The sequence below is a fragment of the Cornus florida genome, unplaced genomic scaffold, assembly GCF_030987335.1.
Source record: "Cornus florida cultivar Cherokee Brave unplaced genomic scaffold, ASM3098733v1 CherokeeBrave_3.0.0_Hap2_Chr11, whole genome shotgun sequence".
Taxonomy (NCBI): domain Eukaryota; kingdom Viridiplantae; phylum Streptophyta; class Magnoliopsida; order Cornales; family Cornaceae; genus Cornus; species Cornus florida.
In genome coordinates, this window is record NW_026775581.1 from 91777085 (window position 1) to 91796038 (window position 18954).

At 34.0% G+C, this 18954-nt stretch overlaps 3 protein-coding genes across 3 annotated transcripts; 2 read left to right on the top strand and 1 right to left on the bottom strand.

Moving 5' to 3' along the window:
- Positions 1-400: 400 nt before the first annotated feature.
- LOC132285649 (dehydration-responsive element-binding protein 1B-like) lies at positions 401-1520 on the bottom strand. The gene has a single exon (XM_059787844.1). It carries the CDS (start codon positions 1421-1423, stop codon positions 674-676), a length of 750 nt encoding a protein of 249 aa, XP_059643827.1. The 5' UTR covers positions 1424-1520; the 3' UTR covers positions 401-673.
- Positions 1521-6072: 4552 nt separating this feature from the next.
- LOC132281538 (pelargonidin 3-O-(6-caffeoylglucoside) 5-O-(6-O-malonylglucoside) 4'''-malonyltransferase-like) lies at positions 6073-13177 on the top strand. The gene is made up of 4 exons (XM_059783235.1): positions 6073-6633; positions 8029-8296; positions 11248-11705; positions 12248-13177. Exons 1-4 carry the CDS (start codon positions 6192-6194, stop codon positions 13147-13149), a joined length of 2070 nt encoding a protein of 689 aa, XP_059639218.1. The 5' UTR covers positions 6073-6191; the 3' UTR covers positions 13150-13177.
- Positions 13178-14332: 1155 nt separating this feature from the next.
- LOC132284364 (sugar carrier protein C-like) lies at positions 14333-18379 on the top strand. Its single transcript, XM_059786466.1, has 4 exons — positions 14333-14462; positions 15053-15375; positions 15945-16574; positions 17201-18379. The coding sequence occupies exons 1-4, from the start codon at positions 14333-14335 to the stop codon at positions 17666-17668; spliced, it is 1551 nt and encodes a 516-aa protein (XP_059642449.1). The 3' UTR covers positions 17669-18379.
- Positions 18380-18954: the final 575 nt, after the last annotated feature.

The window sequence follows — 18954 nt, forward strand, 5'->3', positions numbered from 1 at the left end:
CAAATTAAATCATATTTATAAAATTCATGGAGAATTTTAAAAGCCAAGTATGACCATGTGCAAATGCATTTATTTAAGATACATTCATGTTTGTAAATAAGATTGTATTACTTTCGTACTTGAAAAGCTAATTATATATATATATATATATATATATATATATTGTGAAATTAATTTTGAAGCACAATTTAACACCATAAAATAGAAGGGCACTTGCTCATGCTTGACTAAGCATATTTAACACCATAAAATAGAAGGGCACTTGCTCATGCTTGACTAAGCATATTCCTCAAGGTTAATTCGTTGAAGTGTCACAAACTCAATTAATTATGCTCTGTTCTCTATCTTATATATATATATATATATATATATATATATATATATATATAAATTCATTGTTTTTAAGCTTCCCAGTGTAAAATTAATAAAGTTTCACAATTTAAGATTTGTTCTTTCCATGGACAAACAAAAAGAATAATACCCTGAATACCGAACAAATTTGTATTACACCATAACCTGTCAAACTATACATAGTTTTTAATAAGTTATGCTTGCAACTCTGCTTTGGTACTAACTTCCGAAAAAAAAAAAAAAAAAATCTCTGTTTTGGTACTACACGTACCGCACACAATTAAAAAGAACGAAAAAATGGCCTAACCTCAAGTCCAATCTATCAAATTGAGTAACTCCACAATGGCACATCAACATCACTTTCCATGTCACCGCCACTGAAATTTTGCCCTAAAGAAGAAGGCGGGGAGATTAAGAGGCCTTCTGCCATGTTGACAAGCAATCCCGGCATGTCAAACATAGCTTCCTCATCCACATACGACACATTTTCCCGCAAAGTCTTTTCATTTTCCGGGAAAGTCTTCACATTTCCTGTCACCTCTTTACTGCTAGAAGCTCCATCAGAAGCCTCCTGCCTTGCCTCACCTCCACTAGTGTTGTCACACCGATCCCTTGGCCGGAATTCTTCCGCCGCCTCAGCCGCCGCCTTCCTAATGTCCTTAGCATCCTTCGAACTCGGGAGGGGCAAGCACCACACGGAGTCAGCGAAATTGAGACACGCCCCGTGGCCCTTAAGCGCCAATGCAGCCACGTCATGAGCCCGAGCAGCCATCTCAGCTGTAGGGTACGTCCCTAGCCAAATCCGGGTTTGCCTATTCGGTTCTCTTAGCTCACAAACCCACCTATTCGTATTTCTCTGCCTGACTCCCCTGTACACTGGATGCCTAGTCTCCTTGAACTTTTTTCTGCCTGCGCGCTTTTTAGGTCGACTTGACGCCAGTATAACCTCTTCATCGGAATGGGTGGCACGTCGGGTGTCGGAATTGGACGTCGATGGTGTATCCGGGACGACGGATGGCCGGGAATTCGACCAGAACGGATGTGGGTCGGAGTCACTGGAGGCATGATCCATTGAGTTGAAAGTGTGTCAGTAGTAGTGTATGGTTTGACTTTCTATATCTTATGTATTAAGTTTGGGTTCACACACAAGTCAGGCTTCCGTGTTTGATTTTGTGTGGCTCTCTACTTAGCAGTTGAAAATAAAGAATTGAAGTGAAGTGTGTGCTTTTATAGAAAATGTGATGCCACACGTGAAGGTGAAGCGAATACAATATACGATACGGACGCGCAAAAACGGAAGTTGATGTGTGATGAGTTGTCCAGCTGGCATTCCGCCGTTCACACTAATACTTAACTAGGAAGTATTGTGACATGTTTGACTTTGTCTCCTACCTGGCTGGCAACTAAGTTTTGGACTTCGTATTTTAACACGTTGGTTTGTGATGACGTGGCAATCGCACGGGACACGGGACTGCTCCATTCGGATTTGTTTAAAAGGTCCAGGTGGTGGTTTTTGTGCTTTGTGACGAATGTGTTTTTGTTGTGTTTGGAGGAGGCCGACCAATTTACTGACGTTTGATCGATTACGTCATAAAAATTTAACTCATTAAATTAGTCATTTGTTCAAAAAGTTAAAAGGATTAAACTAAATCCATTATAGTTTTAATTTAATTTATTTTTAAATTAATGGTTTTTTTTTTTAAATGGCTGATGAATGAAAATAATGATTTAAAATTCGAAATTTCAAGTAATTCTAATTAATTTATGTGAGTGGTGGCTAATATTATTATGATGTCATTAATATTTTTAATGCCACGATGACATCAATTTTTACTCGCATTAAATTAGTCCAATTTATGGTATTGGACTCCCTATTATTAGTTGCTAATGAAAATGGTATCCCTATTGCACCGAATTATTGCACCGAATGTTTCTGATTGGTTATTTATGCATGGTACATATAAATAGAGGGTCTCACTTTTTTATTTATGCATAAATGGATCGATTAAAAGAAATAGGTCTAACAATTCATTACAACAAATCACATAAATAAAGAAGTGGACCCTCTAATTACATGTACTATGCATAAATAAGTAATAAAAAAATCAGTGCAAGTATCATTACATATACTCCAATTACATGTACTATGCAACAAATCGGTATAAGTATCGTTACTCAATTATTATCCATTGCTTGACCGAAGGTTTCATTTTGGGGAATTCTTCAGATACATGTTGTTTTTGTATTGTTGATTTTTCATCAAGATTTGTAATAAAATTAAAATATGAATAAATAAGGCAGTGATAGCATAAATTAGAATGTTTGATGAAATGGGGACAGAGTTCATTATTGGTTTGTGCCATTGTGGGAAGTAACTCAGGCCTTCAAACAAACATTGACAATAGATTTGGGGCATTCTCAAAGGCTCATAAATGGAATCTGAATTTGGGTTGGGCCTTCTAAGCAACCCTGATATTTTGACTTTCTTTGTCTTGCTTCTGGACTGCCTAATCATCAGCCCCGATAAGAGGCAAAATAAATGAATAAATAAAGACAATAAATTAATAAAATAAAAAAAGTGGTCTTCCTTCTGGAAATGCAATTATCAGCAGAAAGGTTCAAGAGAAATCAATTCTATTATAAATATGGGGATAAAATGGGTAACTTGAATTAAGTATCTTATTTATTTCTTTTTTTCGAAAGTTCAAATAAATATATAGCCAATAAATTGTACCCCTATCAAGATTCGAACATTCAATCTCTTTAAAAAGGAGGAGAGCTAATAAGCTCTTATTTTTTTTTTCCCTCCGTTACCTCTCAATTTTGGGAGGATATAATAATGGCATTTCAAGGGGTTAGTGAGGTATTATTGAATTTATTGGTAGGCCAAGTGTACAACCAAAACTGGACCAGCCGAATTAGGTAAACTAAAACTAAACCAATTACATAGGCCACATGGACTTTTGGAAGAGCCCATTAATGTGTATTCATTCACTAGTAGTATGTTGCTCAAAACAGAATTAGGTCAATTCTTATACCATTAACTTAGGTGGTGTTTGACAAAATTAAAAAGTTCTGAGGTTTTAAATGTTAATTGAATATTTAGAATTTTTATTTATATATATTTTTTTATTTAATTAAGTGCTATTTAAAATGACGCAGCACGCACTCAGAAATGAAATTGTTGTCACCTTATTTTTAATGACTCTTACTTTTTAAGGAGTAATATTTAAAATGCATTATGAAAAGTATTTTATTGAATATACATTTAATCTATTATGAATTAACTATTTAATTTTGAATTTAATTATCAAACAATACTTTAGAAAGTTTGTTATTTCCTTCTTCTTTTTTTCATTTGTCCTTCTTCCTCTCTTCTAATTCGAACATAGCACAAGGAAAGCTAGAAAGAGAGAAACTTTTTAGATGGATCGTGGATCTTGGGACCTACGTATAATAATAATAAAAAAAAAAAGGAAAAAAAAAAGAAGAATTCATCTTGGGACCTATGTCATTGCAACACGTATCTCCAACATCTCTGAGCGAATAAAGTGGGCTTTAAGTGAATTGAAATTGATGGGCGCACATGACATTTAGTAGGGTTGGTGAAAGTATTATTTGAAATTGATGGCCACAAAGAACATATCATTTCAGTAGGGCAAAGAGAGATTATTACGATAAGTACTCATTTCTAAGTAGAACTCATGCTACACAAATTTACTATCTTGGACAATCAAACAAAAATGAGTGTCATAAGATAATCAAGTGCATTATAATATTCGGTTTGGTTCGATTTTACAATTTTTTTGTACACTCCTAATTAACATATGCTTATACATATCCAACAATCACATGCACCATGTTTGGTATGAAAATTTCTTACTCACCCAAGAGATCATTTTCGTATATATATATATGTGGATGTTGTTGAAACATTATTTTATTGTGAGTTTCACAATTTTAAGTTTGGTTTTAATTACATGAGCTAGTATCCATTAGGCATTTGATATTAGTGTTGGTGATCTCATTTATAACATTGTTCCCTAAGTCAATCAAGTATTGAAGCAGAATTGTTGAAGAAAAGTCTATAATGAGATAGACCAAGTAGAATTATTAAGTCTTCCTCTAGGAAAAATTTGTATTGTTATATTAGATATGGATTCGTAGTGTAACCTTTCCTAAACTTCATTAGTAATTTTTCCATCATCTAATCTATTTAGTGATATCAAACATCAATCATTGATGCGACTTTTCTTATTCACTATTTTTCTTGATAACAAGAAATAACAATTAAATATTTTTCGATGATACTATATTCTCACAAAAATAAACTACCGGTCCAGTGGAGCTCTCTCATATGATGGCATATAGATTGCAGGTAGTAAGGTCAGTGGCATGTAGCCACTAGCCGCTGAAACCTACTGGTCATCAAGGTATTAGATGCTCGTGGTGCCATGTAGCCTCTCCTTGGCCTTTTGTGTTTTTTTTTTTTTAAAAAAAAAAAAACTATTTTCTTTCTTATTTAATTTACTCATTTATTCTTATCTTCACATAATCACAGTGGAATTTCTTTTTTGATTAGCAATTTCAAATAAGTTTTAGCACCAGAAATTTTCAAGTTCCAATACAGCCGAAATTTATTCATTTGAGGGGATCGGATTTGTGGATAAAACTGACAAATTTTTATTTTTTCATTAACAAGAAAACACACATAATTTACATGTTTAATTTATATTTTTGAAGACTTAAACCCTCGTCATCTACAGTAAAAGACAAAGGAGTAACCACCAAGTCATACAATCTTAAATTTGTTCGATTAATTACCTATTACTTATATTTAGAAATAATTACATTAAAAAATTGTGACGTCAAGCTCAGGATGAGAATAACAGTCGCACAAAACAAAGCGAATGAAATTTAACTTTTAAAATGGATACACAATTAAATATGCCACATTGAAAGATGGTCCACACCAAAATTTTGTTGTGAATGGAGATCGGAGACAGTAATTGACTACCTGATAAAATCTTAGACAACCAAACCAAATTAAGTGATACATATATAATTCGTTTGACTAAAAGAATGGTAGCTGCAATGTGCCTTCCATCAATCATGAGAGGAGAAACATTACCGAGTATTTATTTACTAGGTGCTATTTTTGTATTATAGTACTGGAAGATGATTCTCAATCGATTATTTAAAGTGAATTCTTGACGTATAAGTACGATGGTTTTAGAAATTCATGCGAGGAGAAGATAATAATGAATTTTTAAATAATTTTAAGAGGAGCAATGGTACTATTTTGTAAGTATATATATCAAAATGACAAAAATAGTGGAATATATTAGTAAAAAAAAAAAAAATAGGGGTGCAATTGACCCCTTGAATATAGCATGAATCTACTTATTTCTATTGGATAAAGACACCAACCAAAATTTGTAGGACATATTCATTGTGAGAGTTCGGCCAAGTATTGCTACTCTTATAGTATTAAATTATTTATGTAATAATTATAGATCGATTATGTAATATTAACTACTTTACATTATTTATGCAATAACTTTTTTATTTTATATATTTACTACGGAGAGCCAAGGCATAGGACCATGCCCATTATCTTATTAACTCCAACCCATAGGACCCCACAGTGCATGGCAGATACGTGCATTCTTTCTTTTAATACTAATGAATTAGAATGGTTGGCTTAAGTCTCATCATTCATATACATCATTATAAATTGGCATTCTCTTTCTTTGGGTCTAAACATTCATCCAAACTTGCACATTCCAACCATCAAAACACAAAACACAAACTGATCGATCAGCTTAAGAAAAGCTACAATGGAGGTTCAAATCTTGTCCAGGAAGTTGATAAAACCATCATCTCCAACTCCAGATCACCTTAGAACCTACAAGTTATCCTTCTTTGATCAGCTGGCTCCTCCGGCACACGTGCCATTCTTTTTCTTCTACTCTGCACGTGCAGCTACCAACACCGCCAAAGATATAAACATACACAAACAGTTGGAAACATCATTATCCCAGACCTTGACTCGCTTTTATCCGCTAGCAGGAAGATATATAAAAGATGAGCTTTTGATCGATTGTAACGACGAAGGGGTTGCATATTTGGAGGCCCATGCGAACTGTGAGCTCTCTGAAATTGTTGGCGAAAGGCTTCCGATTCATCTTGCAGATCATTCTGTGCCACGGGACATTGGGGCAGCGACTCTAGTCACTAGCCCGATTGTAGGTATACAAGTCACACGGCTTAAATGCGGAGGTATAATTGTTAGCCTTGCTTTTATTAGTACTACAAATGAATTGAGTTTAGCCAAGCTTGAGCCTGTTTAGGCTCAACTTGGGATCGTGACAAACTTGAAAAGTTGAGTATGGTCTCGATTTCGATTAATAACAAGAGTTATTCAAATTCGTGTTCAAAATCGTTGTGACTTGTTCATGAAGCTATACGAGTCTTACAATTGTATGCACATAAATATGTTTATAACCTTGTATATATTCATTCAAGGACTTACACAAACTTATGTATAAGTCAGGCTCAATACTATTCAAGATCGACTCGTTCGCTAAATGAGCCAAGAAATTAAGCCTGAGTTGAGTTTTAGATGAACAAACTCGATTCGATCATTTGTATCCCTACCTCTCTCATGCAATTTTATTAAAACTAAGTGGACAAGACCTACACGCAAAATGCACATTCTTTTTTTTTTTTTTTTTTTTGAAAAGTAAATAAATATTTATTAATAACTTTGAAGGAACATAAGAATAGTTAGCCCAGGCTAACCAAAATACAAGCCCAAAGGCAGCCCCCAAGGAGCAACAGAAATAACGAAAGCCCAAGCAGGACTCAACACAAAGCTGTGAGCAAAATGCACATTCTTACCCACAGGCAAAATGCATTTTTGGAAACAAATTGGCCAAATTTTGGCTAGATATATTTTTGTATGCTTATAATTGATCATACAGTACTTTTGACTTAAAATATTATTATATTATATTAGTAAAACTGTTAATACTACTCCCCATTACATTGAATCTTGGCTCTGCCCCTCAAGTCAATATCTATTCAACCCATTTTTTTTTATAAATACATGTGTGTACATATAAAAAAAATAATGATCTTATATATCTTAGATTTATAAGACCAACAAACCAAAACATAAATATTTTTAAACTTGGTTTCCCTGTTGTATAAATATTTATGTGCACAGTTGCAGTAGAGTAATTGTAGAGTTATTTATCTTGTTTGTTAACTACTGTTGGCTGTCGGCTGTACTCTTTTGGTGTAATCATCCCCTTCTTTGGGGATCACATTGTCCATTCTTTATCCTAATATATACAAGCTTATCCATTATCCAATATATATATATATATATATGTTAAAATTATTTAGATGTATTTTTGTTATGCACTTCATGGGTGCAATTAATAAATGATCTTATATATCTTAGATTTGTTTATATTAATTAAGAATATACATATTACAGTATATATATATATAATTTTAATTTCATACTAGTGGTTCAATCATACATGTTCTCAAATGAAACTATAATGAAGACACAAGCACAAGAATTTGTTTGGTTTGTTATTGTAATTTTATCTTATTTTATTTTTGTTGGTGAGTTTGAGGCTATTGTTAATGGTGTATGTATAGGTGGTGTGACGTCCATGCCATCTTTCTTTGAAGAGTTCTTCCCATCCATTAACCGGAAGGAGAAGCTTGAAACTGGAACAAATCAGTACTGTAAATTCGACAGCGAAACACCGACCATGTTTACATCATCACTGTATTTTGCTTCTCTTATCGCCTCCTCCATTGCCTCCGTCGTCACCCGGGAAATCGGACGAAGGTGGTCGATGCTCTTTGGTGGATTTCTCTTCTGTGCTGGTGCTATTTCAATGGCTTCGCTAAAAATGTCGTAATGCTTATTGTTGGAAGAATGCTCCTTGGTATGGGTATTGGATTTGCCAATCAGGTATATAAATATAAATGTGTGTGTGTGTTCTACTCTATTATTATTCTATCAGCATTGTGTGTAGATTAGAGACACAGATGAATCATTTATTTATATACTTCGTATTACAGTATGATCCAAATAATACAATTAGTTGGATTGTATAGATCCTATATGTTTTAAGTCCAAATTCTGTACTTATATATAGACTGTTTACACAGTACAGTATTAATGCATTTTTTTTTTAATCTTCCATAATTTCGGTAAATTACTTATATACTTATTGGTGTTGCATGATTCCTTTTCCCCTTCAATTATTGAAGTTCCAGTTTATATCATATGTCCATTTTCAAGATCATATGTCCATTTTCTAACATGTATTCATCAGTGATTTTTTCTCTACATAAAATTAATTGTGAGCTGATTTTGAAAAGATCTGAATTATACTCACTTATGATTTTAAAATTCTGCAATCACAGATGTGTCAAAACGAGCTCCTTGTTTTCAATTATTCCATAAGATGAATGTGTCTTTAACCGTTAGGTATTCAGTTTTTAATTCCTCAGCCAAATGATGGCAAAGATTGCAAGGACGCTTCATTATCTGCTTTAATTGTATACCCAAGATTCATGGCATCGAGATGAATCTCGGCATCAAGGATCCATGATAGGTAATTTTTGTTCGAAATATCAAGGGCAATAAATTCAATCTTGGTAAGATTTGACATTATTAGGGAACTGTAAATGATAAAATAATTTTTTTATCACAAGAAATGGCTTGGTGGCTCGGTAACTCAACTTGCGCTCTAAATGGCCAACGATTCGAATCTTGTTGTAAAATTTTTCATATATGAAAAGCCATAATTTTTTATACATGGAATAGTCACAAGTGCAATAAATTTTAAACATACAAAAAGCCAGTCAAGATTGTAATAAAATTTAAATATACGAAAAGTCAAAATGTGAACATATATATATATATATAAAGACAAAATATTTAATAAAGGCATGTATTTCGTAAAATAGTATATAATTTATATTTCGTTTTGCAAAACTTCAGTTTACGTCATGTCAAAGAACTTCAGGTTCATTTGGACTCCACGCCCAGCCAACAAGTTTTGCGAAATTTCATGTTTGCAAAGAGTATCAAATATATACTCACAAAGAGTTTATTAATATATGCAAAACTTCGGTTTGCAAAAATCATCAAATATAAATAATTTATTATTTTTGAGATTCGGGCTCAACAATTTATTTTTCCGTAAGAATAATATAAATAAATAAATAAGTATTTGTTAGACTTCTGGCTCAACAATTTTAATTATCTATAAAGTACGAACAAGAACAGTTTAATATAAATAATTATTCTTCTTACATTTTGAAGTGAAAAAATAAAATAAAATTTTCTTTTTAATTGACAGAGTCTCGTGGTCATTACGTTTTACAAAAATGAAAAAAAATATAAAGTAATAAATATAAAATACGGGAAATGAGAACAAAAGAATAGATAAATAGCTTTTTATTATTTCTTTTCTTTTTAATGTGTCTAAAACATCACACACATATTCATACACAAATTTTTCGGTCAAACTTTTCTGTACTTTTTCCCTTATCTCTTGTTGACCAATTAGGCCTTCAATTATAGCTTCCCACACACAACCATATAACTCATATAATTGATGCACAACATTAATATGTGGACCCCACAACTTTTACAACAAATTAAATATGTTTTTGATGATACTATATTCTCACAAAAATAATCAACCACCGGTTCTAGTGGAGCTCTCTCATATGATGGCATATAGATTGCAGGTAGTAAGATCAGTGGCATGTAGCCCCTAGCCAGTGTAACCTACCGGTCATCAAGGTATTAGAAGCTGGTGGTGCCATGTAGCCTCTCTTTGACCTTTCGTTTTTTTATTTTTTATTTTTTATTTTTATTTTCTTTCTTATTTAATTTACTCATTTATTCTTATCTTCACAGAATCACAGTGGAATTTCTTTTTTTTGTTAGCAATTTCAAATAAGTTTTAGCACCAGTAATTTTTAAGTTCCAATACAGCTGAAATTTATTCATTTGAAGAGATCGGATTTGTGCAAAAAACTGACAATTTTTTATTTTATTTTATTTTTTTCTTTTATTGACAAGAGAACACACACTGCTTACACGTTTAATTTATCTCTTGAAAACTCAAATCTACATTCTTCACTTTAAAAAATAAAAGAAATACCACAAAATCATACAAAATCTTTAATCTTAAATTTGTTTGATTAATTGCCTATTAGTTATATTTAGAAATAATTACATTAAAAAAAAGTGAGGTCAAGCTCAGGATGAGAATAATAGTTACACTTTCAAAATGAATAGGTTTTTTTTTTAGGTAAATATGAATAGCTTTCGTTACCAGTTGGATACACAATTAAATTAATATGCCACATTGAAAGATGGGCCACACCAAAATTTTATTGTGAATGGAGATTGGAGACAGTAATTGACTATCTGAGACAACCAAACCAAATTGAGTAATTGACTATATAATTCATTTTACTAAAAGAATGGCATGCAGCTGCAAATGTGTCTTCCATCAATCATGAGAGGAGAAACTATACAGAGTATTTATTTACTAGGTGCTATTTTTGTATTATATTTACTACGGAGAGCAAATCATCCCTCCTTCACCCAACTGATTCCGGTATTTATGCCCATTATCTTATTAACTCCAACTCATGGGACCATACAGCATGGCAGATACGTGCATGCTCTCTTCGTCTTTTAATAGTAATGAATTAGAATGGCTGGTTTTTAAGTCTCATCATTCATATACATCATTATAAATTGGCATGCTCTTCCTTTGGGTCTAAACATTCATCCAAACTTGCACATTCCAATCATCAAAACACAAACTGATCGTTCAGCTTAAGAAAAGCTACAATGGAGGTTCAAATCTTGTCCAGGAAGTTGATAAAACCATCATCTCCAACTCCAGATCACCTTCGAACCTACAAGTTATCCTTCTTTGATCAGCTGGCTCCTCTGGCACACGTGCCATTCTTGTTCTTCTACACTGCACCTGCAGCTACCAACACCGCCAAAGATATAAACATACACAAACAGTTGGAAACATCATTATCCCAGACCTTGACTCGCTTTTATCCGCTAGCAGGAAGATATATAAAAGATGAGCTTTTGATCGATTGTAACGACGAAGGGGTTGCATATTTGGAGGCCCAAGTGAACTGTGAGCTCTCTGAAATTGTTGGAGAAAGGATTCCGACTCGGCTTGTAGATCATTTTGTGCCACGGGACATTGGGGCAGCGACTCTAGCCACTAGCCCCATTGTGGGTATACAAGTCACACTGCTTAAATGCGGAGGTATTGTTAGCCTTGCTCTTATTAGTACTACAAATGAACTGAGCTTAGCCAAGCTTGAGCCTGTTCGGGCTCGGCTTCGGATCGTGACAAACTCAAAACGTTGAGTTTAGTCTTGACTCTTTTTAATAACAAAAATTGTTTATGTTCAAAATCGTTTTGACTTGTTCGTGAAGTTACACGAGTCTCACAAGCTTATATACATAAATATGTTAATAAACTTACATTCATTCATGGACTTATACGTACAAACTTATGTATAAGTCATGCTCAATACTATTAAACATAGGCTCGTTCGCTAAATGAGCCAAGAAATTAAGCTTGAGTTGAGTTTTAGACGATCCAAACTCAAGTTGAATATAAACAAGTTCAATTCATTTGTATCTCTAGAGCGATGCTATTTTTTTAAAACTAAGTGGTAAAGACCTACACGCAAAATGCACGTTCTTACCCACAGGCGCAAAATGCATGTTTTATAGTGCATGCTTCATGTATGCCAAATACTTAACAGACAAAATATTAAAATCAAATTTTATTTGTAACAGGTATCGTTCTCACTGTACACGCTTCACATATCATCGCTGATGGCTTCACGATGAGTACTTTTGTACATGAATGGGCCATTACGAACGGACTGGATGATACCAGTAAAGTGCTAAAATGGCCTAGTTTCGACTTGGCTGCTCTTTTTCCGGCTAGAGATTTATCAGGAGTACTGAAGCCTCAGCCACCACCAAAGAACACCGGATCAGCTGCTAAGATTGTCACGAGAAACTTCGTGTTTGAAGGCAAAACAATATCGGACTTGAAGGCCAAGTGCATGCTCGAAGTTGGTGGTGGTGGTACTGAAGTACTAGTACGCCAACCTTCAAAGCTGGAGGTTGTAACAGCATTGATATGGAGGGTCCTCATCAATGTTGCCCGTGCAAAACACGGCCAATTGAGGGACTCCGTGGTGTCCATTCCAGTAGGGTTACGAGGAAGAACCGGTGTGGTGACACCAGAGTGCTCTTTCGGGAACTTCTACATGTTAGTTCCGATCAAATTTAAGTCGGACACGAGCAACATGGAGTTGCATGATTTGGTTGGCCTAGTAGGCAATACGATACAAAAAAATCTTACGGATTTTGCAAAAATTACAAGTGGTGATGATGTTTTCTCGAATGTGATCAAGTTTGTGAATGAAATTCGAGAAGGAATGTGTGATGAGAATGTGGAAGTTCGTTCATTTACAAGCATGTCCAAGTTCCCTGTGTATGAAGCTGATTTCGGTTGGGGGAAGCCAAGTAGGACGTTTGGTAGTGTGAATATGCCATTTGAATTGTTTTCTTTATTGGATACCAAATGTGGCACTGGAATTGAAGCATGGGTGAGCTTGAACGAAGTGGACATGTTGAAATTTGAATGTGATCCGGACATTCTGACTTTCACTTTCTCGCCAAAGTAGCATCAGCATTCAAGGGGCTATTGAAACATTGGGTAGTATGAAATAAAATTTTCTTATGACATTGTTCCCAAGTCATATATATTATGATGTTGTCTATCTTCATTCTATAATAAGAAATATAGTATCGCCACAATGTAAAACCCTTGCAGTTGTTCATTTGTGTCGTCTCATGCCCAGTATTAATTCTTACCAAAGGAGTGATTAATTTCATATTACAAAGGATAATGCAATATGGAACAATTCGGACTGATTTATGTGAGTGGGAGTGGGAGTTGAATTAGTCGAATTTGTTGGTACTGCCCAATTTTCTTCTATAGTTTTGGAACTATTTTAACTTAAATGTGCTTTCCATGTTAAACTTTCACGTTGAAATGATTTTATAATTTGGGCCTCTTTCAATTATAGATAAAAGTCCACCAAGCAGAATCTTGGCATTTAATTATCTTTAGCAAGTTGTGTAAAATTGAAACCCAACCATTGCTGCATTGAGATATGTAACAGTTTTTCTTTTAGTTATCCATAATTGCCTAAAATAAAATAGGGAAGAGTTGTAATTTTTAATTTTTGTGTGCAGAAGAGTTCTAAAATTGAAAACCAATATTTTTTTATAACCAATTTGAACGCATCTGTTAATCATAGGTACATGTAAGTTCAATTCCATAGTATATATATAGTTTTGCGGTAATGAATAAATATTATGGAACAAAAAATGTATTTCTAAATGCTCTATGCGTCTAGTAGAAGAATTATATTCTGTTTATCTCTCTCCATTTGGCACACAAAACGAGTTTAGTTGCATATTAGCTACTAATAAACAACAAACGAAGAAGATATTTTACCAAATTTTCTGAATTCTGTTGCTAATTATCCATATCCAATTAAAGACGTTAGAAGATAATCATTTTAGATTAAATCAAATCAAAATATTCTCTATATATATGTATAAAGGATAAAGATAAAATGGTTAAAATATTTTAAAGTTTAACAAACTAGAGTTAGATTAGGATAAAATATTTAATTTGAAGATAAATTACGGTTATTTTAAATAAGATAAGAAGTGTGCGTAGTTTGTTTAATTGAAATACATTTCACTCTAGTGATCGATCAGTGGGTTTGCTTTCTAAAAATCTCTTTCTGGTCCTTTGCTTTGCTCTGCCGGTAAAGTGATCGAAGCAAGGCAAAGATGGCTGGTGGAGGAACAATCGCTGCCTCGAGTAAGGCCTATCCGGGCAACCTGACAACGAATGTGTTAGTGACTTGCATTGTTGCAGCCATGGGAGGTCTGATCTTCGGCTATGACCTTGGCATCTCAGGTCAAGTATTCAACCCATTTTTTCTCATGTCTTCCTTATAATATTATATATATATATACACACACACACACACATGGGTGTTATTAATAAATGATCTTATTACTTGGTTTCTCCGATGTATAAATATTTATTTTAAAATTATTTAGATGTATTTTTGTTATGCACTTCATGGGTGTTATTAATAAATGATCTTATATATCTTAGATTTGTTTATATTAATTAAGAATGTACATATTATATGTTATATATATATAAATACACACACACAGATATCTGTAATTTAAATTTCGTACTAGTAGTTCAATCATCAATGTTCTCAATTGAAACTATAATGAAGACAAATGCACAAGATTAATTTGTCTGTTTTGTTCTTATAATTTTATCTTATTATCAATATGTCAGTAGCTTAACAATATCGGCCTCTTACTTCCCTTTGAGAAGTTAGGGATTCAAATCTTAAAAGAGACGTGTTTGTGTTACTATCAACTTGAGAAATATATATATATATATATATATATATATATATATATATATATCTTATTTTATTTTTGTTAGTGAGTTTGAGGCTATTGTTAATGTTGTCTGTATAGGTGGTGTGACTTCCATGCCATCTTTCTTGGAAGAGTTCTTCCCATCCGTTTACCGGAAGGAGAAGCTTGAAACTGGAACAAATCAGTACTGTAAATTCGACAGCGAAACATTGACCATGTTTACATCATCACTGTATTTTGCTGCTCTTATCGCCTCCTCCATTGCCTCCGTCGTCACCCGGGAAATGGGACGAAGGTGGTCGATGCTCTTTGGTGGATTTCTCTTCTGTGCTGGTGCTATTGTCAATGGCTTCGCTAAAAATGTCGCAATGCTTATTGTTGGAAGGATGCTCCTTGGTATGGGTATTGGATTTGCCAATCAGGTATATAAATATAAATGTGTGTGTGTGTGTTCTACTCTATTATTATTCTGTCAGTATTTTGAGTAGATTAGAGATGTAATACTCACTTAGGACTTGGGAGGTATAAAATGTTGATGTATGTATGTATTCCTCTTTGTGTTATTGCGACACAGATGAATCATTTATTTATATACTTCTTATTACAGTATGATCCAAGTAATAAAATTAGTTGGATTGTATTGACCCTATATTTTAAGTCCAAATTCTGTACTAATATACAGTTTTAATGCATTTTTTTTTTTTTTTTTTAATCTTCTATAATTTCAGTAAATTATTGGAGTTCCATTAGTTGGTTTACATCATGTGTCCATTTTCAAAATCTTATACGAAAATTGAAGTACGAACTTAAAATAAACACATTAAAGGACAACATACACAAATACAAGCTACACAGGGCATAATGTTGGATTGAATCAAATTCATTCATTTCATATAGCCCAACATTAGCTACTGCATATACTGTTTGCTGTATTAATTGTTAAGTTGAAGAAATGATTAATATTAACTTTATTTTTTCTGTTTATGATTAGTCTGTCCCAGTTTATCTATCCGAGATGGCTCCATATCGATACCGTGGTGCTCTCAACATGGGATTTCAGTTGTCAATTACAGTCGGTATCGTTGTTGCCAATGTGTTGAATTACTTCTTTGCACAGATAAAGGGTGGTTGGGGATGGCGTTTGAGCTTGGGGGGTGCTGTGGTTCCTGCCTTAATATTGATTGTGGGTTCAATTTTTCTTCCGGACACACCCAACTCTTTGATTGAGCGTGGAAAAGCTGATGAAGCCAAATCTAGGCTTCAGAAAATCCGTGGCATTGAAAATGTTGATGAAGAGTACAATGATTTAGTCGCGGCGAGTGAAGAGTCTAAAAAAATAAAGCACCCATGGGCTAATCTACTGCAGAGAAAGTATAGACCTCAGTTAGTATTTGCCATCCTCATCCCATCGTTGCAGCAACTCACTGGCAACAATATCATCGTGTTTTACGCGCCTGTCTTGTTCAAAACCATTGGTTTTGGAGATAGTGCTTCACTCATGTCTGCTGTGATCACTGGCGTAGTGAATTTTCTAGCCACCTTTGTTTCAATCGCCACCGCAGATAGGTATGGAAGAAGAGTGTTGTTCCTTGAGGGTGGAATTCAGATGCTCATTTGTCAGGTACATGATCTCTTAATTTATCCGTTTTTATTACTCATTTTGTGCAAAATAATGTAAAATATTAACTAGAGATTATATCGGACGATAATGATCTTTTTTTTTTTTTATAATAAAACCCTAATGATCCCTTTTTTATAAAACTGTAAAGACCCTTTTTTGTTTAAAACCGTTTTGGAATGTATATTAACTCATTATCCGGGGACTAGATGATAACATGACCCCCTTCTTTTTCAAAAAAAACCCTAATGACCCTTTTTTTTTTAAGAAAGAAAAAAAAAAATCATTTTGGATTGTACATTAATTCAGTATGTGGATACCATACTCGATGATAATGACCATTTTTATCAATGTACATTAATTCAGGATGTGGAGGCCATACTCCCTAAAAAAAAAAAAAAAAAATCCATTTTGGATTGTACATTAATTCATTATGTGAAGACCATACTCGATTATAATGACCCTTTTTATCAATGTACATTAATTTAGGATGTCAAGACCATACTCAATGATAATAATTCTTTTTATCAAATGCACAATAACTCAGCTGGTACAAACCCTCCTTCAGGTGTTCGCGCCCCCTCCATATATGTACTTAACAGTTTGGATTGTACTTTGTTTTTGCACAGATTGTTATTACAGTTGCAATTGCTCTCAAGTTTGGAACAGATGGTAATCCAGGTGTGTTGCCAAACTGGTATGCTGTTCTATTGGTGTTGTTTATCTGTATCTTTGTAGCGGCTTTCGCGTGGTCATGGGGACCTCTTGGCTGGTTGGTGCCTAGTGAAATCTTCCCCCTGGAAATCCGGTCTGCTGGACAGAGTATTGTTGTATCCGTGAACATGCTTTTCACATTTTTCATAGCTCAAATCTTCTTAATAATGCTATGCCACTTGAAATTTGGTCTGTTCATCTTCTTTTCTTTCTGGCTGGTGGTGATGACCGTTTTCATCTACTTCTTCTTACCGGAGACGAAGGGCATACCAATTGAAGAGATGTCGGGAGTGTGGAGCAAACACTGGTACTGGAAAAGCTTCGTTCCTCCTAGACCTAAAGAGTTATCTGAGATTACAAAGGATGGGAGTTTTAGAGATTGAAAGACATGGCTCTGATGATCATTCTGTCTCCTTTATGTGTATAGAAGGCATTCTACTTGATATTATCCTTCCTAGCTTAACTCCTTCAATGCTTAATAATTTGATTGATCTTGTTGATGTTCTTCAATTTTGGTGATTTTAGGTTTGTGTTTTTTGTACTCAAGAATTATATAACTTGGGTTCCCATCGATGGATACTTAATTTGAAATTCAGTAATGACAGTTTGCTCTGGTGTTTTTTTTTTTTTTCCGTCACTGTTTGTTCTGCTGTTTTCTTTTTTGAGTTATGTCCATTGTTCCCAAATGTCTAAAGTTCAATTTTATATAGAGTTTAATTTACTATAAAAATGCTAATTTCATGTATTAATTATATTTTTTATTGTCATTTATTTAAAATTTTGCATATGTACGTAATAGTTGTTTTGTCCTTTGTGCCCAATCCATCTTTTGTATGCCAGGCTTACTCTTTCGTGGCCCTGGTCGATACTTGGACACCTGTGTATATAATACATATCCTGTACAATTGCTTACAAGGGAATAAGTCTGATTCCTCTGCCACGTCTAATTGTCAAGGCTCTTCTCCGGCTCATAAGTGCCGTAAACGTTGACAATCAATCTCTGGTGGATCTCATGCTAATAGACTTGCGGGGGATAAAAAGTTTAAAGGTGCAGGGGGAAATGCAGTGAGTAAGATGGCTGCTCTGAGTCCGCCAAGTAGTTTAGTGGGTGCGAATTCCGCTCGTCTGGTGGAGGTGCAAGTGATTGAATCATTTACCTCATACTCATCCCAATCTTTTGCTATTAAAATTGCGAATGTTGGTTGGCGTTGAGCACTCTAATGACGGTGGTCATGTCTTAACTTAGTGTTAGGTTTATATGGAGTTATCTGGTTTTGACTTTAATGTGATTCTATTAGGTTCATGATGTGTACTTGTTCTATATCTTGGCTGATCTTGTAATGAAATGTTGGCTTCTTGTTTGTCAGGTTAAAAAAAAAATGCTTCTTCGGCATTAAATAAATAAATATATATATATATATATATATATAATTTTCCTTTTTCGAAAAGTTGTGTATAAGAATGTACATACCCGAGAAGATTCTCGAATCACTTTCCTTGATGTGGTAGATGGATGGTTGAGCGTGTGAAAATTACTAGCACTCCAATGATATGCTTTTCCAATGGACGAAGTCATTTTAGGTAGAGAGGGTTGAGTGTGGAATTCATTTTGATGTTGTACATATTTGCAGGACACTCCCATGACTATTGACTGTTGGAAGAAAATTGT

Bases quoted from the DNA above. Each gene is read 5' to 3' on its own strand.
- LOC132281538 (XM_059783235.1), top strand. From the start codon at position 6,192: ATGGAGGTTCAAATCTTGTCCAGGAAGTTGATAAAACCATCATCTCCA. The intron at 8,297-11,247 runs ATGCTTATTGTT...CTGATCGTTCAG, and splicing joins GCTTCGCTAAAAATGTCGTA to CTTAAGAAAAGCTACAATGG. The intron at 11,706-12,247 runs GTATTGTTAGCC...TATTTGTAACAG, and splicing joins CACACTGCTTAAATGCGGAG to GTATCGTTCTCACTGTACAC.
- LOC132284364 (XM_059786466.1), top strand. From the start codon at position 14,333: ATGGCTGGTGGAGGAACAATCGCTGCCTCGAGTAAGGCCTATCCGGGC. The intron at 14,463-15,052 runs GTCAAGTATTCA...TTGTCTGTATAG, and splicing joins CTATGACCTTGGCATCTCAG to GTGGTGTGACTTCCATGCCA. The intron at 15,376-15,944 runs GTATATAAATAT...GTTTATGATTAG, and splicing joins GTATTGGATTTGCCAATCAG to TCTGTCCCAGTTTATCTATC.
- LOC132285649 (XM_059787844.1), bottom strand. From the start codon at position 1,423: ATGGATCATGCCTCCAGTGACTCCGACCCACATCCGTTCTGGTCGAAT.